Source organism: Electrophorus electricus, chromosome 16, assembly GCF_013358815.1.
Source record: "Electrophorus electricus isolate fEleEle1 chromosome 16, fEleEle1.pri, whole genome shotgun sequence".
In the NCBI taxonomy this organism is placed as follows: Eukaryota; Metazoa; Chordata; class Actinopteri; order Gymnotiformes; family Gymnotidae; genus Electrophorus; species Electrophorus electricus.
Window position 1 is genome coordinate 18,043,787 of NC_049550.1, and position 24,656 is coordinate 18,068,442.

Consider the following 24,656-nt stretch of genomic DNA (forward strand, 5'->3'; position numbering starts at 1 on the left):
AGAACATCATGAGTATCACTACCACCATCACTGCATCAGTAGGTCTGCCAGCACAGTGGATGAGTCTTCTCACCCCCCCCCCCCCCACTCCGTCTCCCCCTGCTGTCTGGCACAAGGTCTCTCAGCATGCATGCCAGTTCTAACAGGTTCTGTAGCAGCTTCTCTTAACAACATGCTGCCCTTCACCGCTCACATCCCTCTGAATAAACATCAACCACATCCCTCTGATTAAATGCCACCTACATCCCTCTGAATAAACACCATCAATTTTGAGCTTGAAAAGGATTTGTGTACTCTGTACACTATCTACATATGCATTACTCCAAATTATACACACAGAATGAAAAAAAATCTTTCAGAGTTTACAAAACAAAATCCAAAGCTTCAATCATACTTTTGTGTGTAGATTTATACACAGAGTTTACACAATGACAGAAAAATCCCCCCTGAGGTTGTAATTCCACAGCATGTGTTACTAACAGTGTTTTTGACAGTATGGACAGAATTCAATTGGAGTTCAACAGTCCTTTATTGGACTGCAGGACACAGGAGGTTATTCTAGCTCACACACAGACACTGAGGAGTCAGAACCAACCCAAAACCCTGCATAGAGGGGCTTAGTGAATGTGGAGTGGAATGTGTGTAAGTGTGTGAGTGTGTGTGTGTGAGAGGAGACGCTGTAGAAGGACAGAGTGCCAGCAGGCCACTCCACATACACTCCTACTCTGTTAGAGTTGGAGGGGGGGGGGGGGGGGGGGGGCAGGGATGACAGTTCTCTTCTTATTGTGTCTGACAGAGTAACTGTTATTAAAGCAGTTCAGCCTCCAGGACTTTAGATTCCATCCAAACACACATCCATCATTGTGTCCTTTCCTGCAGATTCCTTTATATGTCACTGCTATATCACAGTCTCCACTCCACTCAGCCTCCCAGTAACAGCGTCCACGTACACTCTTTCCACACACACTCTCTCTACTCAGCACATTCATGTAGTGATCAAATCTTTCTGGATGATCAGGATATGACTGATTCTCTCTCACAAATGTCACCTTTCTGTTCCTCTCAAACAGAGCGAGATCTGTGTGTGCTGTGTTTGGGTCCAGTGTGAGCTCACATGCATCTGCACACAAGAAGATAGATTAGAGGAGAGGACACACAACACAACTACAGTTATGGCCAAAAGTTTTGAGAATTATACAAATTTTGGTTTTCACAAAAAAAAAAATTTTTTAGATTCTTTTGTCAGATCTTTATATGCTATAGTTTATAGTATATACAATTATAAGCATTTCATAAGTTTTTAAAAACTTTTTTAAAATCTGCTTCTCTGAGGATATAGATGTAAAGAAACTTTACAAAGATACTTGTACACTATATGAAGACCCAGAGTACACTATATGAACATAAGAGCATGGCTATGAAGACAATGATGACATAACAGTGGTCCAGCGGGCCATGTCAAACATTGAACACCCATTTGCTGCTAATAGTTATAATTTTGGATCTTAAAGAGCTAAAGTGAAAGTAATTATAAATGTAAAAGTATTTATACATGTTTTCTCCCAGATTTTGTAACAAGACAATGTGTGGCTATTTAACTGGCAGTGGCTAAATTCTTCACTATCATTCCACACACACACAATGATCCAAATATGGACAATATATAAAATATTCTGACACCTATTCTTGAAAAATGTTCATTGAAAATGTACCTTTCAAGATGTAAACTATAAATGCAATCAAAATAACACCAAAAGCTGTTATGCAGATGACAGCAATCTTCCATGCATGAAAACCTTTTCCTGAAATAGAAACCAGATAAAAATATGAAATAATAATAATAATAACAACTTTATTTGTATTTTTCATACAGTAATTACATGTAAAGAACAGTGCAGCTCATTGCTCTTTACATGTAATTCAAAATAAAAAAGCTGCAAAACATTAAAAAATAAATCACATTTAAACCACTTCTCTGATCAGTCTCTCAGTGGAGTGAGGAGGCCACCTTCACACTTCAGGTCTGCTTTGAAAACACAGATTGGTGGATATTTCATGACGCAGCTGGCGCATCCAACGCATGACTGTGAGTACCGAGCACAGAACGAGCTCCCCCGTCAATCCGCCTGTACACGAGGGAATTAAAGGGTCGATTGCCTCCCCCGAGGCGTACAGTGGGGACCCCGATACCTGCGAAGGGTTCATTATGCAGTGTGAGCTGTTTTTCAGATATCAGCCATGACTGTCTGACCATACTAAAGTTTAGTTTGTCATTTCGAGACTTACAGGAAAGGCACGCGTATGGGGTGCAGCATTGGTCACAAATAACTCGCTGTTTATGAACGATTATGCGGGATTTGTCAGAGAACTACGTGCAGTGTTCAACCATTCCCATGAGGGAAGGCTCTGTGGGCAATCATTGTTGCCTAAGGCAGGGGTTGTGATCCACGGCAAACTACGCGATGGAATTCGGGACCTTAGTGGCAGGAACACGCTGGAACGAACTCACGCAGATTGACGTGTTTGTGAACTGACACTCCTGAGGAGCCCAAGCAGCTGGACGCAGCCAGGGTACAGCGAAGAGGAGGAGGCAACAGTAGGGTGAGTTGTTCTTCCTCTTGTCCCATGTTTAAGATGCCGGTCCAGATATCGTGCAAAGGCTGTGTACTGTGAGCTTTTGCCCTAGTGGATTCGGGAGCCGCTGGGAACATCATGAACTGGGGCTTTGCGAGGAGGCTAGGTATCAAGGCCATCGCTCTGCCCTCCTCGCTAAGTGTACAGGCCTTGGATGGGGGTCTGGTAGGTCCAGGTTACATCACCCATGAGACTCCCAGGGTTCTCCTTGTCACCAGCGGGGGACATACTGAACGCATCAGTTTCTTCCTCCTACTGGGCCTGTCTCACTCTCTCACCCTAGGTTTGCCTTGGCTGTGTGCGCACAATCCACAGATGCTGTGGGCAAAAAACCAGATCCGGTAGTGGGCCCTGTCCTGCTATCGGAGGTGCTTCCCAAACAAGGCAGTACCCCTCCAGGCTATTTCCATAGAGTCCTGAAGCTGAGAAGCAGGTGCCTATTCCTTTAGAGTACCAGGAGGTCTTCAGCCCCAGCAAAACCACACGGCTTCCACCGCATCGCGACTGGGACTGCGCGACTGGGAATGCTCAAGAAGGGAGCGGTGCTCCCCTGGTGCAGAATCTACCCCCTCTCTCAGGAGGAGGAGCAGGCTATGGTATATTAAAGAGGCTCTGCAACAAGGGTATGGCAGACCCTCAACCTCTCCGGCATCAGCAGGAGTCTTCTTTGTAAAGAAGAGGGACGGGGGGCCTGAGACCTTGTGTGGATTACAGAGGACTCAACAAGCTGCTGGTGCAGTACCCATATCCCCTCCCCCTGCTACCAGCAGTGCTTGAACGACTGAGAGGGGCCAGGTATTTTACGAAACTTGATTTGTGCAAGGTGTACAACTTAATCTGGATCAAGGAGGGAGATGAGTGGAAAACAGGCTTCAGCACCTCCACAGGCCACTATGAGTATTTGGTTCTGCCATACGGTTTGGCAATGGACCCATTGATATTCCAGGCCTACGTTAATGAGGTTCTTAGGGAGTTTTTGGGAAGATCTGTCGTCGCATATATCGACGACATTTTGATCTATTCCCCCTCCTGGAAGGAACATGTACTCATTGTGCGGGCTGTGCTACAGACCTTATTACAGAACTGCCTATATTGCAAGGCAAAGAAATGCGAATTCCATCGCAATGAGGTCGACTTCCTTGGGTACACCATTCAACAAGGGTGTGTGAGTATGCAACCAGGTAAGGTGGAGGCGGTGAAGGCTTGGCCAAGACCACATACACGCAAAGTACTACAACGCTTTCTAGGCTTCGCCAACTTTTATAGGAGGTTTATTAAGTCCCTCAGTTCGCTGGCAAGGCCCCTCACAGACCAGCTCCAGGGACCTGCGCGAAAGATTAAGTGGACCCAGGTGGTTGACAAGGCCTTCGAGGAGCTCAAGAATGCCTTCGCAACTGCTCCCGTCTTACAACAACCAGACCCAGGGAGACCCTTCGCGGTAGAGGTAGACGCCTCCGATGTAGGAGTGGGCGTGGTGCTTTCACAACATACGGGAGATCGAGGCAGCTTGCGGCCCACCACTTACTTCTCTCGGAAGCTGAGCTCAGCAGAGGGGAACTACGGGGTTGGGGACTGAGCTCCTGGCTATGAAGCTTGCTTTTGAGGAGTGGAGACACTGGCTTGAGGGAGCATGACACCCATTCACAGTGTATATGGACCACAAGAACCTAGAATACCTCCAGACCACCAAGAGACTAAATGCCAGACAGGCCAGGTGGTCAATCTTCTTCTCCTGGTTTCAGTTCAAGGTCACCTACAGGCCAGGAGAGAAGAACACCCGAGTGGATGCACTCTCGTGACAATACACAGCAGAAGCACAGTCTACGAGCTCAGAGCTGGTTCTCTCACCCACCTGCTTTTTGGCGTCCCTGGAGTGAGAACTGGACCGAGAAATCAAGGCTGCTAACTCACATCCACAATGTCCCGCCAATCGCCTCTATGTCCCCCTGGCACATCGAGGGCACATACATCATTGGGGTCGGGTCACCCAGGCACATCCCACACCATGCAACTGATAGGAGTATGTTATTGGTGGCCTGCTATACCCAAAGATGTAGTGAGGTATGTGGTCCCGATTGTGCATGCAGCAATATGCCCTGGGTGCCTCCGGCAGGGAAACTCCTCCCCTTCCCTATGCCCCACCAACCATGGTCCCACCTGGCAGTGGACTTTGTAACCAACTTGCCAGGCTCTGAGGGCAACAACCCCGATCCTGAGTGTCGTGGATCGGTTCTCAAAGATGGTTAGATTAATCTCTTTGGTAGCCCTACCCACCAGATTAGAGACGGCCGACCTACTATTCCACCAGGTCTTCAGACAATTCGATCTACCGGAGGACATCGTTTCAGACCGAGGTCCCCAGTTTACACCACGGGTTTGGAAGGAATTGCTGGGCAAGCTTAACATCACAGTTAGCCTAATGTCTGATTACCACGCTCAGGCCAATGGGCAGGTGGAAAGAGTAAACCAGGAGCTGGGTAAGTTCTTGCGCCTCTATTGTAACCACCACCCAGAGACATGGAGTATGTATCTCCCATAGGCAGAGTATGCACAGAACTCGATGTGACACACGGGAATGGGTCTCACTCCCTTTGAGTGTGTTCTAGGCTACCAACCGCCTCTCTACCCCTGGAACATCCCTACATCCAACCAGCCAGCAGTGGATAGATGGTGCCGGGAGAGCGAACAGACCTGGGAGGAGACACACCAGAACCTACGTAGGTCAATTGCTGCCTACAAGAGGAAGGCCAACAAAAAAAGAGGAGAGACCCCCAATTACGAGATCGGGCAGAAGATGTGGGTCTTTACCAGGGACGGCCGTGCGGGCACCACAGGCAAGCTTGAGGCGAGGTATGAGGGCCCCTACTTCATTATGGGGTGGATTAATGAGGTAACCTACAGAGTGGGCCTGACGGGGAGTAGTCGAGCTTCCTGGGCCTTCCACATCTCCTCGCTGAAGCCTGTGAAGGAGGGTCCCTTTGCGGAGGAGGGGGATTCCTCGAAAGACCCTCCTACACCTCTGGAGACGAAGGAGGGCCCAGCGTACAGGGTGTGTGCTCTGTTGGACTCCCATAGGAGGGGGAGGGGCCTCCAGTACCTGGTGGACTGGGAGGGATACAGCCCTAAGGAGTGCTGTTGGGTCCCGGCCTCCCAGATTTTGGACCCTGACCTCATTGCCTCGTTCCATAGGCTGCGTCTGCTGAGGCCTGTCCCGAGTCAGTGGGGGCAGCCGTGGGTGTGGATCAAGTCTGTCTGTCGTGACAAAATCCCATCTAGGGAAATTGCCATGGTAGATAGTCTGTTCTCAGTCTCTATGCATGTGTCCATGAAAGCTTCTCTAAAAAGACCTTTTTGTTTGCCCTGTGATTAAAAGCCCAGAGTAAAAACCTAACAACACAAAGCAATATGCATTAACATTCTTTTACACTCACTAATGACTTCTTAAATTCACAGGACCATGAATTAACATTCCTTTACACTCACTAATAACTTCTTACTTATGAGAAATTTTCAAGAGTGTTTACATTTACAGCATTTAGCAGATGCTCTTATCCAGTGCATCTTATGAAACTGCTTTGTCATTTACTCATAGAATACATCCTAGCCAGTACAGTAGGTTCAATATATCAATGAACAAGAATGTTGTTGAAATACAGGGATCAATGCTGATACCTAGAAGTGCAAAATACATATAAGCTCTATAAAAGACAACAGTATTGCAATCAGTGCAATAAAAAATCCCCTACAATATGTACTAGTTTGAGTTTGTCAACATAGGATCAGTCAACATCAGTGCAATAAAGTGTTGTTATAACTGATGGATTAACATTTCATAATTTATCATAACCTCCTGATGGAGGGGCACAGAGATGGTCAGGTGGGCAGTGCGGGTGTGGGTTTGCCGCAGCCATCTTCTGGTCTAGGTCCCATTTGACTGGCCAGAAAGCAGGTGCGGGACAGAACCGGCTCTAAACTGGTGGATTGGGCTTATGCGTGGTGCTGACGCAAGAGGGCATCTGCCCTCACATTTTTTGCACCTGGTTGGTAGGTCATGCAGAATGCAAACCTTGTAAAGAAGAGCAACCGCTGGGATTGCCTCGAATTGAGCCTTTTGGTGGTCTGAAGGTATTCCAGGTTTTTATGGTCAGTAATGACCAAAAAGGGGTGCCTCACTCCCTCCAGCCAGTGCCTCCACTCCTCAAATGCCAGTTTCATAGCAAGGAGTTCGCGATCTCCCATGCCATAGTTCCTTTCTGCAGCGCTTAACTTCTTGGAGAAGTATGCAATGGGCTTCAATTGCCTTGCCTCTCCCTTGTGTTGGGACAGCACTGTGCCCACTCCCACATTTGAAACATCAATCTCCACCACAAAAGACTCCATCAGATCAGGTTGTTGCAAAACTGGAGCAGTGGAGAAAGCAGCTTTCAGCTCTGTGAAGGATCTTTCTGCCTCTGGGTTCCATTTAATCCTCTTGGAGAGGCCACGCAATAGGTCTGTGAGTGGTTTAGCTATCGTACTAAAGGAATCAATGAACCAGTGATGGAATTCAGCGAACCCCAGGAAACGTTGTAACTCCCTACGATTCTGGGGTCTAGGCCAGCTTGTCACTGCCTCCACCTTGCCTGGTTGCATGCGTACGCTGCCCTCGCAGATGACATAGCCTAGGAAGTTCACCTCTGCGGTGGAACTCACTTCTCCAGTTGGCAGTAGAGATGGTTCTACAAGAGGGTGCCAAGGACAGCCCTTAAGTCATGCACATGTTGGTCCTGGGAGGGGGAGTAGATCAGGATGTCATCGATATAAGCGACAACAGATCTACCAAAGAACTCCCATAGGACCTCATTGATGTAGGCCTGGAAGACAGAAGGGGCTGTGGCTAGATCATAGGGTAGGACCAAATACTTCTAGTGTCCGGATAACATGCTGAAGGCGGTTTTCCAGTCATCGCCTTCTCTAATCCAAATGAGGTTGTATGCACTACGAAGATCCAGCTTAGTGAACCATTGGGCTCCCCTCAGCTGTTTGAGTGCTGCGGGGACTAGGGTAAGGGTACTGTACCAGTAGCCTGTTAAGCCCTCTATAATCCATGCAGGATCGCAACCCTCCCCCCTTCTTCACAAAGAAGACACTCACGGAGGCTGGCAAGGTGGAGGGATGAATGTACCCTTGTTGCAGTGCCTCTTTGATGTACTGTGCCATTATCCGATCCTCCTTTTGGGAGAGTGGGTAAACCCTACTTCAGGGTGGAACGGCGTCGCTTTTGAGGGTGATGGTACAGTCCCATTCCCAATGTGGGGGTAATTGCATGGCTTTTGCGGGGCTAAACACCTCCTCCAGATCTCTATACTCTGGGGGTGCCCTGAGTCCTTCTCCCACCTCCGGGCTTTCAACAGAGGTCAACTGCAGTGGCAACGTCCAGTGAGACAGGCACCATGTCTTGCATGGAGCTGCCCACTCAAGAACACGGCTGTCAGACCAGTGTAGATGAGGGTTGTGAGCCCTTAGCCAGGGGAGCCCTAGAGTTACGGGATGCGAGAGGGATGGAAGGAGGTAAAAGGAAATCCGCTCCACATGACCCCCTCTGGTCTCGAGGAGTACACGGGGAGTGACATGGGTTATAACCCCCGCTCCCACGAGTCCTCCATCTAGTGCCCGCACACTAAGTGGAGTAGGAAGAGAGATGGCCTTTATCCCCAGCTTCCTAGCGAAGCCCCAGTCCATTATGTTGCCTGCTGTCCCTGAATCGACTAGAGCGGATGCAGAGAGCTGGCGACGCTGATGTTTTACCAAAACTGGTAGCTTGCACAGTGATGGGTCCAAACCCACTCACCGACTGCTCGCCTTTTCCTCGGTTCAGGAGCTTGCCTTGCATTCCTGCCATACCCAGCTGCATGGGCTCTGGGGGGTTGTCCCCTGGTACCGTGAGGGAATCGTTTTCTTGCTGTGTCAAACCCCAATGCAGTTGTCTGTGCCGCTCTTGTAGAAGGCGATCGTATGTAATTGAGAGGCACACCACCTCGTTCAGGGAGAAAGACTCCGGTTTGCATGCCAATTCCGCCTGCAGGTCCTCTTTCAGTCCGTGCACAAAGGCGTCCATTAAGGCTGGCTCGTTCTACTGAGTCCCAGCTGCTAGTGTGCGGAACTCCATGATGTAGTCCGCTGCGTTGCAGAGTCCCTGTTTCAACCTGTGTAGCGACTGCCCGCAATCCTTCCCTTGGCGTGGGTGATAAAAAACCGCCTTAAGATCCTGAATGAAGCCGGCATAGTCACTCATAAGCGGGGAGGCATTAGCCACAAGAGCGGATCCCCAGACGCGGGTTTTCCCCGTGAGTCTGGAGACTACAAAAGCCACTTGTGTGGTCAGGCAGGGGAGGCTGATACAAAAAGAAAAGATTGCATTGCACGAGAAAGCCTTCACACCCTTCTGGGTCTCCTCCATACGGCTTGGGGATCGCTATGAGGCACTTCATCTTTTCCGGCATAGACAGGGAGATGGGAGGGGCGACTCGCTGCTCTGTGCCAGGAGTCAGACTACTGACATGCTGCTCGAGACTCAGAACAAGGGAGCGTATCTCCCCATCTCCTGCTGTTGCTGCTTCATAACCGCTTTCTGGGCAGCAAGCAGGTGGACCCACTCGGGGTTACTCACCTCACTTCCCTTGGGCTGCACATTCTGTGATGGTGGCGGGTAGATGGAAGCTAGAGGCGGGTCAGCAGAAAGGTAATCTTTATTCTCCACCAGAAATCCACGAAGGGAACACAGAATCCCAAATACAAAGAGTAGAGGAGCTAGTTCTCCTCTAGATAAACACTTATGCGTGGTTTGTTTTGACATAATAGGACCTCTAATGTGCAGCTCTGGCTCCTCAGATCTGAGGGTAGAAATAGAGTAGGGAGTGAATGGGAAATAGGTGAAAGCAATTAGTAATCAGGGGATTGTGAATGGGTCAGGTGCGATGAGTAGTCCCTAGCAGGGGTGGGTGTGTCTCCCCTGCTATTTGGCTGACCAACCGTGACAACAAGTATGCTGACCAGCAAATTGTGACCAAGTATAAAATGGTCATATCTATTTTCTGGATTTCATCTCATTAATAAAGCAAAGAAAAGAAATAGAAAAGGAAAAAGACATTTTAATTATTTCTGAAATCATTGTGGTTCTTTCTCAATTCATCCTGTCCTTGGAGGTTAGTTTTTCAATGTTATAACTGTGCAAATTTACAATGAAAAGTTTACTCTGTAGGTATATTTAATGTAATTGATGTACTGTCACATGCACTGTTATAATTAAGAAGGATGCATACTTACACACAGTGTCTATGTTTCTGTGCTGCTGGTAGGCTACTTGTATCACTTTAACATGCAATTTACACATCACTACTCATGTAGTAATAGTCATATTATTTTACATACAGAAGAATGATGCCTCACAGTGAGCTATACAGATTTTAAATTGATGACATAATCAAGGGCCACTTGAATCAGATGGTATTCAGGTATCAGAATTGATATCAGGAGAGAAATAGTGGGATTGGTAGGTCCTAGATACGGCTATGGTGATACCTGAATGGCTGATGTCATATATGGACCACAAACATATTATATGAGCACTAAGATATATTAGTACTAATATTGTTGAAATAAGTGGTGGTTCCACAAAATTAATTTTCACATCTAGTGTCTCCACTTTACAAAAACACCATCCACTTCCAACATAGTAATATACAATAAATTTGGAGCCATTTCAGATTATACATCTCAATTCACACCAAATGAAGCTGAATTGGAATAGTACTTATTGTTAGCTTAGTTCTCCATAAATGAGTACCACCAACTATGAGTATTTGTTTTTAATTATTTTTCTCCCCACTTTAGTCATTAAGCCAATTCCCAGTCACCAACTCAATAGCTAGCTCTCCCCTCTCATAACAAACATGGAAGGTTCTGCCCATACTGTGACACAACATAATTATGAATTTTAACTAATTTAATTATATATGAAGTAGGAGAAGTAGTGAGATGTTGAAACTGTGATGGTTCTCACCGTTAACTGTTACTCGAAGAGTGATGTCATCATACCAGGACTCTGATTTGATTAAACACTTATAAAGTCCATTATCAGAAGGTTGGACTCCTGAGAGTTTCAGTGAGGTGTTGCCTTTCTGTAGCTCTTCTTTAAATAGGCCTGTCCTCCCTCTGTAGGACCTTATCTGATTCTCATTTCTGTCTTCATGATCTTCATAAAGATGCACATATTGATCAGTTTCAGTCAGATCTTGTCTGAACCACTCCACTGTCATGTCCACAGCACTGATGGTGGGTTGTAGAGAACAGGGCAGAACCAGGTCTTCAACAGCATTAACAACAAGAGGAGCATATGGACCAATTATCAAAAAGTCTGCTGGAATAAAAAATAAATAAATATAAATATGTACTAGGAGAAAGTCAAGTAGAGATAGCAGCAATACAGACAGCCAAACTTGAACCCCAGCTGTAGAGTGTATTTGTTTAATCCTGAGCAGAATTTAACAGACTGAACCCCAGCTATGGAGTGTCTGTGTAATCCTGAACAGAGTTTGATAGACTAATCCTCAGATGTAGGGTTAATCCTAAAATGGGTTTGATAAGTCACACCTCAGAGGGTTGGTATGTGTTCATTTTTTATAACCATAGAGGCCTTCTGTAATTAGGATATAACCATATATTCTATTATATGAGTAGGAAGATAAAGTATAAGAGAAACATCTATTGAGCTCTAGATACTGAAATTCATCCAGTTTGAGCAATGAATTAGAAATAAAGGACACTGCATTAATGCACTGTACTACTGACTGACAGATAAAACCAATCATTTCTACTACACATTAAGCACATTAAGCAAAGTCAATCACAAACAAAAAAGATAAGTAAAATGTTTCATGGGTGTTACAGCTGACTGTACACGTTTCATGGGTGTTACAGCTGACTGTACACATATTTCATGGGTGTTACGGCTGACTGTATGTATGTTTTCCTGGTGATACAGCTGACTGTACTTAAACACCCCCAGATGAACCCTGGATTCTACTGACTCCACTTAGGAAGAGTAAACCATGTGTGTTTGAGCATATTCAGATAAAGTTCTAAATCAAATCTTTTTTCCCTGTCTCTCTCTCTCTGTCTCTCTCTCTCACACACACACACACACACACACACACACACACACACACACACACACACACACACACCTGATGTGGGCTCCATAAATCCAGAGAACATCACCAGTATCACACAGATCAACTTCATCTCTAAAAGAAAGTTTGAATACTTTTAATAACATTTATTTTTCACTATAAACACAGATAGTTTAGTACATCAGACCCTGTAACATCGGTTCAGCTATCAGATCATCTAACCTCAGTAACCTTTTGGAAAGTTATACACACAGATTATTTTTACTCTTAATCCTCAGATTTTGAGTTTCTGAAGACACAGTGTGTTACTGAGCTGGTCTGCTGGATTTCCAGTTTTCAGTTTTTCAGTAAATTATAACCAAACAGTGAACCTTTGATGAGTAAAGTTCAGATAAAAAAACTGAAAGTAAGATGGTACAAGCCAGAAAGATTCATTATCCCAGCAATAAAACGTTCAGCAGGTGTCACGATTTGCCCTCCCTAGCATGCTATTTCCATAGTTAGCGTCTCGTAAGTGTGTTTAGTTTTTCCTCCACCTTTCATTGGTATCACCTGTCTTGTTAACGCCCCTTTAGGTACTTTGCTGGTCATGGTAATCCAAACCTCATGTTTTGTTCCTGTTATTGCTGTTCTAGTCTCTGTTTGTACTCTATTCCTCTTATGTAATCGCCGCTTGTGTTTTTGTGGCTCTTGTGTCACCAGCCCTCGTTTTTTGTCTTTTGTGTGTATTTCCACTATTCGCATTGGCTCAGTGACCCTAGACTATTTTAATGATTGTGATTATGGATTTGGCCATAATAAATCTCGCTCTTCTCAGCATATGCGTCCACCACTTTACAGCTCACTGTTACAGCAGGAAAGATCAGACACACCAGAGGAGGTAAATAATATATTTATCTATATTCATCATATCTTGGGTATCAACTGATTTCTCAATAATGTTAACCTAACAAAACCAATTGGAGAATATAAAAACACTTTATGACCAGAAGATTTTCACAATTCCCTTAATGACATGCTTAATAATAAAGCACCTGGACCTGATGGATTTTCTTCTGAGGGTTACAGACACAAACAAACTATACTGTAATACACACATATATACAACCCTGATATACATACATAAACTATACTGTAATACACACATATACACACCCTGATATACATACATAAACTATACTGTAATACACACACCCTGATATACATACATAAACTATACTGTAATACACACACATATACACACCCTGATATGCATACATAAACTATACTGTAATACACACATATATACACCCCTGATATACATACATAAACTATACTGTAAAGCACACATATACACACCCTGATTTACTTTAAAATAATAAAGGTGATTGTCACATAAAGCATGCCAGTGTTCAGTTATTAGTCAATAAAACATAACATTTAAACTGTTCACTAATGCCATCAGGTTTGTGTCACAGGTTCTTTTGAATGGTGGTCGTGTGTGTTCTGTTTGTCTCCTTAAGGTCTTGTGTATCTGCTCTGTGTTCTGCTTTTCCTTGTTTGGTTTTGTCAGGCATGCAGACTTCTGGCCACCAGAGGTCCTCATCCCCTGAATACTAAGCGCTCTGTGGTGACTCATCACCACGCTGTATAACTCTCCCAGTGACTCTCAGTAGTTGTGAAGTATAGCCAACATTTCCCTGTCTGCATACCAAGCCACTTAGTGTTACTGCCTTTCAGGATTTTAAATTCTAGCCTGTCTTCTGTTGTTATGATTATTGTCTTACCCCTCACCTGTACCTTTGTGTCTCTGTCTTCTGTTGTTGTGATTGTTGTCTTACCCCTCACCTGTACCTTTGTGTCTCTGTCTTCTGTTGTTGTGATTATTGTCTTACCCCTCACCTGTACCTTTATGTCTCTGTCTTCTGTTGTGGTGATTGTTGTCTTGCCCCTCACCTGTACCTTTGTGTCTCTGTCTTCTGTTGTTGTGATTATTGTCTTGCCCCTCACCTGTACCTTTGTGTCTCTGTCTTCTGCTGTTGTGATTGTTGTCTTGCCCCTCACCTGTACCTTTGTGTCTCTGTCTTCTGTTGTTGTGATTGTTGTCTTGCCCCTCACCTGTACCTTTGTGTCTCTGTCTTCTGTTGTTGTGATTATTGTCTTGCCCCTCACCTGTACCTTTGTGTCTCTGTCTTCTGCTGTTGTGATTGTTGTCTTGCCCCTCACCTGTACCTTTGTGTCTCTGTCTTCTGTTGTTGTGATTGTTGTCTTACCCCTCACCTGTACCTTTGTGTCTCTGTCTTCTGTTGTGGTGATTGTTGTCTTGCCCCTCACCTGTACCTTTGTGTCTCTGTCTTCTGTTGTTGTGATTGTTGTCTTGCCCCTCACCTGTACCTTTGTGTCTCTGTCTTCTGTTGTTGTGATTGTTGTCTTACCCCTCACCTGTACCTTTGTGTCTCTGTCTTCTGTTGTTGTGATTATTGTCTTACCCCTCACCTGTACCTTTGTGTCTCTGTCTTCTGTTGTGGTGATTGTTGTCTTGCCCCTCACCTGTACCTTTGTGTCTCTGTCTTCTGTTGTTGTGATTATTGTCTTACCCCTCACCTGTACCTTTGTGTCTCTGTCTTCTGTTGTTGTGATTATTGTCTTACCCCTCACCTGTACCTTTGTGTCTCTGTCTTCTGTTGTTGTGATTGTTGTCTTGCCCCTCACCTGTACCTTTGTGTCTCTGTCTTCTGTTGTTGTGATTGTTGTCTTACCCCTCACCTGTACCTTTGTGTAGGTCTTCTGTTGTTTTTGTCCCATAACTGCCTTGTCTGTTTTTGTCTGTCTCTGTTCTTCTATTCCCAGTAAAATCCTGCACATGGATTCTAACTCTGTGTCTGAATCTGATTCACCACTGATTTATTCTATTAATTCTTTAATTCTTCCCATTCTATTATTGATGTACAATGTTATTAAAGCTGCTGTGTAAATGCATCTCACATGATCTCATGAGTGCAGGTCTTCATTTAAATGGGAAACACACCTATTTGCAGAAGACTGTGGGTTATGACTCTTGCTTGTGTTCCTCCCATTACACTAGTAGCAGGATACCAGTGCTCACTAACTCTGCCTCCTTCATGTTCTGAGGTTGGTCACATGACACAGGTTTAGACTGCTGATGTGCTGATTAGTGTCTGGTTGGTCCATGCTTAAGGGTGCAGAGTACTGATTACAGGGACGCCATATAGACCAAAAATCATAAACTAAGTACCACAGTCTAAAAACCATAGTCTAAAATCATAAACTAAAACCATGTGTAGCCCAGCTGTAAATATGTGTTTTCATGTGTTTAGTGGTGGTTTGATGCATGTGAATGTGATTTGGACTTTCAAAGTGAGAATCCTCGCATAAAAAGCTTTTGTGTCTAACAATGGCTTATGAGTATGTTGTGAGAAATTTCTAAGCAAAGGTTTATTTTCATATTTATATATTTTCTGTAGCAAAGTAGCATACTGATGTATCAGCCTAGTAGACTATGAGTTAGTTTCTCCAAACAGACGAAGATAACCTGCTTATACTGCACAAACCAAGACTGTTATCATGTCATTTAACCTGCCAGAGAGAGAGAGAGAGAGTCCTTGAGACTTTGAGCTGTATAATGTCCTGGGTCACTGAGAACATACCTAGAGAGCTGACCGTGGGAAGGTACCTTTATCTTGAAGTGACCGTTCTGTTTTTGGCCTCAACATTCCCAAGCAATGAATCAGGCCTGCCACATATTTTATTGTGAGGTTCTGATTTAATTTACTATTATTATGTGGGATTTCCTTAGGTGGGGTGGGGTGGGGGGGTGTAGGGGTTAAGAAAGCAATAAGTTTTGTTTTGTTATAACCATTATCTTTTTTCCTCTATTCAGTTGGTATATAGTGTTGTGTTTACTAAAAATTAATATCAAATAATTCATAACCATGTGATGTGCAAATTTATGACATTGAGTAGATGTTAATGACTCTCTATAGTGAGTCTGATCTTAGGGTTGAATATAAAGGGTTGAGGTCCTACACGTAGACTAAAAACCACAGACTAAAAACATTTAAACACCCTTATGAAAATAACGTGATTGTAATGAATGATCACACCTCCCCCACTGAGGCCACTAATGATCATAGTGATGATCAGTAGCATAAAAATGCGTTTACATAATAACCTGGTAACAAGGTACATATGTCCAAGACCCAATATCATAGTAGCCTACAGGTATAGCCATAGAGGAGGTATACATAATAAACTGGGAGTGATGTGTATATCCTCTTATGTATGTTTCACATCCATAATCCACATCTTATTTGTTTTGACTTTATATTTAGTGTGTAGATGGTGTGTAGTGTGTAGATATATAGTGAGTAGATGGTATGTAGTGTGTAGATATATAGTGAGTAGATGGTATGTAGTGTGTAGATATATAGTTAGTAGATGGTGCGTAGTGCATAGATATTTAGTGAGTAGATGGTGTGTAGAGTGTAGCTATATAGTGAGTAGATGGTGCATAGTGTATAGATATTTAGTGTGTAGATGGTGTGTAGTGTGTAGATATATAGTAAGTAGATGGTGTGTAGTGTGCAGATATATAGTGAGTAGATGGTGTGTAGTGTGTAGATATTTAGTGCGTAGATGGTGTGTAGTGTGTAGATATATAGTGAGTAGATAGTATGTAGTGTGTAGATGGTAGATGTTGTATAGTAACTGAAATGTTGTAAAGAGGAAATAAACACTGCAGTGTGTGCTGGTGTGTCTCTCCAGGTCTGGAGCTGATTCGCAGGGCTACAGACCAAAGATGCACTACAAAGTCAGCATTATTACAAACACCCCATGACACGTGTAGTGATCTGCTATGCTGACACCATCTGCTAGTCAACTCGTTATTAGAAACCCTTCTGCCACATTGTCAAGGTGGCACACCACCACCACCTACAGGTCTAATAATAACACTAGATGTTAACACATGCGGTATTTAGCAGTGTGTTCCTGTTTTAGTTTTAGATACATTCTTGTATAAGTAGGATTTAATGCTCTGATCAGTACAGCTTGTTCACATTCTGCAATCTAAGGTCATGTTTGATCAGGTAGCCTCACGTTTGTTACACATCTATATGATTTAAACCTCAACATTTTCCTTGTCAGCCATTTTCATAAACCATCATGACTTGTTTGTCTAAAAAATTCTCCTCTCCAGTGTCTTCCTCACAGAAAATCTGTTTGATACTGAATTTCAAGCCAAATATTTGATCATGCAGTCAAACATTTTAGATATCTGTTTGATTTAAACATTTTCATTTATCATCAGGACTCACTTCACCAAATATTTCTTCTCTTTCACCTCTTTCTGACTGAGAATCTGATACATACTGAAAGCCAAATCCACAAACAGGTAAAGCCAGAAACCAGAAACCTGAAACCTGTAAGAGCATTGTTACCTTTTCCTGAGGTCATTCTGAGAGTCTTCAGGTAGAAAAGTTCATCATCCAGGACTACAGGAACATTTCTTCAAACTAACACACTCACATCATCTTCATTTCAGTACTGCATCTTCTCACAGACTAATATCTTTGTTATACTATTACACACACATGTACACACTGCTGTAAACACATTCTCGGCTCTGCTGGAGTCCAGACTGAATTATAATCCTTCTGTGCATTCCTTGGAAAGAGACAAACCCACTGGAGCACATTTCAATCACATGACAGAACAAGCATATCCAAAGTCAGATCAACCTCAACCAAGTATGTGCGCATGTGTTTTCCAAATAAATATAATTTAAAATAATCATAATTAAAAAAAATAAAGAATTAAAAGTAAGTATATGAGAAATTATCATTTTAAAATGCAAAATAGATTTGTAGAAACTGTCCCTACAATGTCACCACCCACATCCCTATGAATAAACACCACCTACATCCCACTAAATAAATACCACCCTCATTTCTCTGAATAAACACCACCCCATCCCTCTGAATAAACTCCACCCACATCTCTATGAATAAACGAGGCCCAAACCCATATAATTCATTATGTATATGCATTCCAGTAGTGTCTTGCACATACTCTTATGCTGAACACTCTGTATATGTTGTGTTGTCCTGAGTTCAGTAGAACAGTGTGTAGTTATTCTCTTTTTCACCTTGCAGAAGACTTGCAGTAATGTTATTTAGCTCCACTATAGATTAGTGTGTGTTTACAGTAACATTGTTTAGTTTCACTATAGACTAGTGTATGATTACAGTAACATTATTTAATTCAACTGTAGACTAGTGTATGATTACAGTAACATTATTTAGTTCCACTATAGACTAGTGTATGATTACAGTAGTTATTTAGTTCCACTATAGACTAGTATATGATTACAGTAACATTATTTAGTTCCTCTATAGACTAGTCTGTGTTTACAGTAAAATTATTTAGTTCACTATAGACTAGTGTATGATTACAGTAACATTATTTATTTCATTAATGCACACAGAGAAAGAGAGAGAGATTGAAGGACAGACAGAGAGAAGGACTGTAGTATCCTGATATTCTTGTATATTAATATAATACCAATGAGATTTAAGTCCCTCTGGATAAGAATGTCTGCAAAATCCTGTAAATGAAAATAATTGATTGATATGGTTTTGTTTTGATGTTTGTATTAGTTTCAGAAGTTTTAGGTTTTTATACTTCATATTTTAATGTTTACACTTTTAATTGGGATCTTTATATATGAGCTACATACAAATAACATCTGAAAAAACAGAACCTCAGATCAACAACAACATGAACCCCAGGGGTTATACTGAACTCTGTGTTTCAGAAACAATAGTGTGTATGTGTGCGCACGTGTGGGTGTGTGTGTGTGAAAGAAATGGGTGTACAGGTGTGTGTGCATGTTAATTTTGGCAGTGAATTTCACACATTCTTTAGCTCCAGTTTAGAGTCAGATTGAAAGTTTGGCTTCAGTCACATTCATTTTTTACCCACAACCAATTTACCTGCTTTGGGCTCCAGGAAGGAGAAACACATTCAGTCTGCCAGGTACTATTTGGACATGTAAATGACAATAAATTCTCCTTCCTTCTCTGACACACTCACACACACACTCACACACACACACACACACACACACTCATTAAAAAAAAAACAAAAAAACCAAAGACATATTTTCTCATCCATTTTGAAATGTGAGACATTTTGATTCTTTAGTGTGTACTGTGTACCCCTAGACCTAAAGACCTATCCCAAAACCTACACACTTACCCTCAGACATACAGACTCACCCCCGGACCTACAGACCTATCCCCAGACCTACAGACTTGCCCTCAGACCTACAGATGTAGCCCCCAGACTATTTGAAGTTGCACTTTACTAACAACCCCCCACCCCGATGATCAAGCTTGTATATGGGAGTGAGTGTGTGTCTGAGAGAGAGAGAGAGAGAGAGAGAGGAGAATTACACCCATATCCCTCTGAATAAACACCACACCATGGTCTCCTTTGCATCCCCAAGTTCAGATTTGTCTTTGTAGGAGGCAGCTCTTTTAATGTCATGGATCCAAAATTATGCAACCTCAATTTCTCAATCTCTGCTCTTCACTTTGCTCTGTCATTTCTCAACATTTCTCATAAGCTTTTTCTATTAACAGTTAAGTAATGTGTTAAATATGTCAATTAATGTTTTTTTGTTCTGTTTCTCTCTGAATAAACACCACCCATTTCCCGCTGAATAAACAGGGCCACAAATAAAAATAAATAAATAATAATAATATGTATTATTGTTGTTGTTGTTGTTTTTTAAAAGGGTGTCCATGATATTTTCATGTGACTTTTTTTTAATGTGTTTTTCAAAATATGTGCAGAAAATCTGTTTGTGAATGTTGTGAGTAGTTATATGAAGCTGGTGTAGTGATGCTAAGTGATTGTTGATATGAATGGCAAATACAAAGTAGTTTTCTTAATACACATGAAAAATATAAACCAGGTAAAATTAAGTAATTTCTGATCTGCTACTTTCCTTAACCTTTACAGTGCACTCAGTGGACCTGAACATTCATGTGAAAGTAGAAAGTTTTTGACAACAGTAGCTACTCTGCCAGCCAACCTGTAAAATAGCAGCAGCATGAGTGCATGACCTCACGAGCACTGTGTGAAACTCTCCCGTCTCTGCAGTGACAAACCAAGCATGATGGTATGGACTGTTTGGACACCGGCTAGGCTGTATGTCTGCTTTTAAGTAAACATATTCATCTGTCACCTTAATGCTATGAACATACTGGCTCCTGGCAGCATATTCATAGCTTCTCCATTGATTGGTAATGATTCAAGATACACAATAATACTTCAAGATTATAATACTTCTTCATATTATCCATCTGCTCTTCTGTGGTAGAAGTAATACAATATCACCTCGTTTTAATGTTGTGTTGGTATGCTGCCACATTTTTAGCAAGCCTTATATATATATATACATATATATATATATATATATATATATATATATATATATGTGTGTGTGTGTGTGTGTGTGTGTGTGTGTGTGTGTGTTTTGCACCCATTTCGTACAAGGCACGATGAGGTGTAGGAATATCATGGATATAGTTATATGAATTAAAAGAAGGTTAGATGCAAAGAATTTGCATCAGTTATTTTTAGTACCCCTCCTGATCACCTACACACCTACCCCCCTCCCGATCACCTACACACCTACCCCCCTCCCGATCACCTACACACCTACCCCCCTCCCGATCACCTACACACGTACCCCCCCTCCCGATCACCTACACACCTACCCCCCTCCTGATCACCTACACACCTACCCCCCCTCCCGATCACCTACACACCTACCCCCTCCCGATCACCTACACACCTACCCCCCTCCCGATCACCTACACACCTACCCCCCTCCCGATCACCTACACACCTACCCCCCTCCTGATCACCTACACACCTACCCCACCTCCCGATCACCTACACACCTACCCCCCTCCCGATCACCTACACACCTACCCCGCTCCTGATCACCTACACACCTACCCCCCCTCCCGATCACCTACACACCTACCCCCTCCCGATCACCTACACACCTACCCCTCTCTCCCGATCACCTACACACCTACCCCCCTCCTGATCACCTACACACCTACCCCCCTTTCCCGATCACCTACACACCTACCCCCCCGATCACCTACACACCTACCCCCTCCCGATCACCTACACACCTACCCCCCTTTCCCGATCACCTACACACCTACCCCCCTTTCCCGATCACCTACACACCTACCCCCTCCCGATCACCTACACACCTACCCCCCTCCCGATCACCTACACACCTACCCCCCCCGATCACCTACACACCTACCCCCCCGATCACTTACACACCTACCCCCCTCCCGATCACCTACACACCTACCCCCCCCTCCTGATCACCTACACACCTACCCCCCTTTCCCGATCACCTACACACCTACCCCCCTCCCGATCACCTACACACCTACCCCCCTCTCCCGATCACCTACACACCTACCCCCCTCTCCCGATCACCTACACACCTACCCCCCCTCCCGATCACTTACACACCTACCCCCCTCTCCCGATCACCTACACACCTACCCCCCCCTCCTGATCACCTACACACCTACCCCCCTCCCGATCACCTACACACCTACCCCCCCCTCCCGATCACTTACACACCTACCCCCCTCTCCCGATCACCTACACACCTACCCCCCTCCCGATCACCTACACACCTACCCCCCTCCCGATCACCTACACACCTACCCCCTCCCGATCACCTACACACCTACCCCCCTTTCCCGATCACCTACACACCTACCCCCTCCCGATCACCTACACACCTACCCCCCCCGATCACCTACACACCTACCCCCCTCCTGATCACCTACACACCTACCCCCCTTTCCCGATCACCTACACACCTACCCCCTCCCGATCACCTACACACCTACCCCCTCCCGATCACCTACACACCTACCCCTCTCTCCCGATCACCTACACACCTACCCCCCTTTCCCGATCACCTACACACCTACCCCCTCCCGATCACCTACACACCTACCCCCTCCCGATCACCTACACACCTACCCCTCTCTCCCGATCACCTACACACCTACCCCCCTCCCGATCACTTACACACCTACCCCCCTCTCCCGATCACCTACACACCTACCCCCTCTCCCGATCACCTACACACCTACCCCTCTCTCCCGATCAGCTACACACCTACCCCTCTCCCGATCACCTACACACCTACCCCTCTCCTGATCACCAGCCTACTAACCATGTGCACCTGTCCCTTGTTTCCCCTCTTCCACTGTTTCAGCCTGCAGGTCGGCAGGGACGGCGCTGCGCATTAGAGGATTACCTGTTGGGGAACCGACACAGAGAACCATGACAAGCACTTACTTTTTGTTTCATTTTTGCTGCTATATGCTTGTGCCTTTAGTTATGGACAACAAAGAACACCTTCTAGCAACCACACTTCTTGCTCCCTCTGTGCCGCCAGCGTCACAAGATAGAGGAAGATTATTTTACTTATTAATAGTACAGTTCCATACACGTGTAATTATCATGCCCTCTACCTCTCTCTGTATCTCTCCTCTGTGCTCCTCGATCTCTCTAAGGAACCAACTCTGTCTCTAAGTCGTGTGTTTCTTGATGAAAATGTAATTGCTTTCTTATATATAATTCTGTGCTTTATATTGCTTATAAGAACATCTACACTCTATATATGTGGACCACAAGCTGGAGACAAGACAAAAGAACATGAATAGGCATGAGTGGACCTAGGGATAATTTATATCGCTTGATACTCAGAAATGAAAAGGGAGGTTTTTAGGTGGTTAAACATGAGGAAAATTTGCATCCAGAAAAGAAGTTAGAACCTCTTGCGAGAAGCATTAAGTAATTAGCATAGTTCTTATGTCACTGTATGCCCCCCCGCTCAAACGTCTCCGTGTGTGTGTGGGTTTGTCTGTATTGCCATGCCCTCTCGTGTTGTTCACCTGATCCTTGTTGTGTGTAGTTGTCATGCGTGTATATAAGTCTCGTGTCTTATCCTTGAGTTTGTTTGACCTAAGTAGTGTGTATGTGTGTGTTGAGTAATATGTAGAATATGTATGTTAAAATGTTATATGTAAATTAAAAACGCATGTTTTTGTTCAACGTGCCTCGTCCCCGCATTCTGTTTAAACCTCCATCATTACATCTTATTTTATGTTCATCTTATATCTAGTGTGTTAGTCTGTTGTAAACAGTTTAATTTGTTTTCTACTGCCCATCAACATAGTCAAATTTTTGTTTCACAGCGTGGGTAAAGTTAGAATTAATCCTGTTTGGCCAAGAATAATTAGTATTTATTAGCCAACCTTAGAGTTCTACAAACTACATTTAGGATACACTCTTGCATTGACACCTGCAAAGTCAAGGAACCATCCATCTGAGCTCTACACTCTTGGTGAGGCTCAGTCTTTCCGATTTGGGAAAACCTCTGATATGTGGTCATCGGCAGTGCATTGGAAATTCAGAATCGGATGTTATTTCCAGCCGACCACGGCCACACCTAAGCTTCAGTGACCACTTTTTATGAACTGACAGGCCAAATTGACAATTGTCCTTGAAAACTGACCTAAGAGCTATATTTGTTCCATTCATATGCTATCTCAGGGCATCTATAGTGAACTGCTAGAGATAATTCTGTTCAGGTTAATATTTCCTCCCCTCGTTAGTCTATATAATAATAGGAATTTGAATTTCCTCCCCTTTAGGCAACCCTCCCATAGTGACACTCACTGCTAGGTTAGTTAGCTTTTTTAGGCTTAGCTGAGGTAGCACCATAGCTAAAAGTTCTCTTGCGTGAGCAAGAGTTCTCCTCTCTGATCCCAGTTATTTTCTTTGTTGTTGTTTATTGTTACTGTTGGATTTATTTCCTCCCTCATTTTCTCTTTCAGTTGTCACTCGTTAGGTTTTCTGAACGCCTGAGGCAAGTCCACCATAGTAGACTATAACACCAGTTTCACAATGTCAATAATTTGTTTATTCATTAATCAATAAACTTCCCATTTAGTCATCAAGTTGGTCATCATGGCAAATATATTTGAAACAGTGGTATTTGGTCACTGCAGAAGACATGAACTAATTTAGGAATGAGACTGATAAATGTTAAACCTTTGGTCCTTCCCCATCATTAGTTGTCGTATTTTCTCTGTATTTTAGGGTGGTGCCCCTTTTCAATAATTCATAAAATTCTGTGTTTTTGCTACACGAACACATGCACAAAAACAACAACTTCAGTTTTTCTACTTTGTCTTGGTTTCTCTCTCTCTCTCTCTCTCTCTCTTTCTCTCTCTCTCTCTCTCTCTCTTTCTCTCTCTCACACACACACACACACACACACACACACACACACACACACACACACACACACACACACACACACACACACACACACACACACTACCCTTAGGAACAAAGATTTAGTCAAGTGTACTAATAGTATACTCATTTTAAACTAAAAATAAGTGAGTATATTTTCGGTTTACTTTTCATGCACTTATCAGAGATATACTAAACAAGATATTTTGAGATATTACAATATTCCCTACTGTACATACAACAGATATTACAATACACTCTACACTAGATACAACAGACTTTACATAACACAACAGTATATTCTTTTGTATTTTTTAATCTTACTATGATGATAAAATTAAGGTCAGAAACACACCCTACATAAGTGTGTAATAACAAATGATAACATCACATCGCTGAGATGTACATACACATTTTCCATTGTGTATGTGTGTGTGTGTGTGTGTGTGTGTGTGTGTGTGTGTG

At 43.6% G+C, this 24,656-nt stretch overlaps 1 protein-coding gene across 5 annotated transcripts; it reads right to left on the reverse strand.

The window, feature by feature from the left end:
* Positions 1 to 1,077: 1,077 nt before the first annotated feature.
* Positions 1,078 to 17,451, reverse strand: LOC113592299 (butyrophilin-like protein 2). 5 transcript variants are annotated; one of them, XM_035535024.1, is made up of 6 exons: positions 17,243 to 17,451; positions 11,859 to 11,918; positions 10,676 to 11,029; positions 9,284 to 9,333; positions 1,713 to 1,802; positions 1,078 to 1,120 (listed from the first exon to the last, which is right to left on the reverse strand). In XM_035535024.1, the coding sequence occupies exons 1-5, from the start codon at positions 17,256 to 17,258 to the stop codon at positions 1,761 to 1,763; spliced, it is 522 nt and encodes a 173-aa protein (XP_035390917.1). In that variant the 5' UTR covers positions 17,259 to 17,451; the 3' UTR covers positions 1,078 to 1,120; positions 1,713 to 1,760. The 5 variants fall into 5 exon arrangements, 4 of the variants coding, with proteins under 4 accessions (XP_035390917.1, XP_026888933.2, XP_026888931.2 ...); XR_003412298.2 differs by lacking the exon at positions 1,078 to 1,120 and adding an exon at positions 1,961 to 2,190; XM_027033130.2 differs by lacking the exons at positions 1,078 to 1,120; positions 1,713 to 1,802 and adding an exon at positions 1,809 to 2,190.
* Positions 17,452 to 24,656: the final 7,205 nt, after the last annotated feature.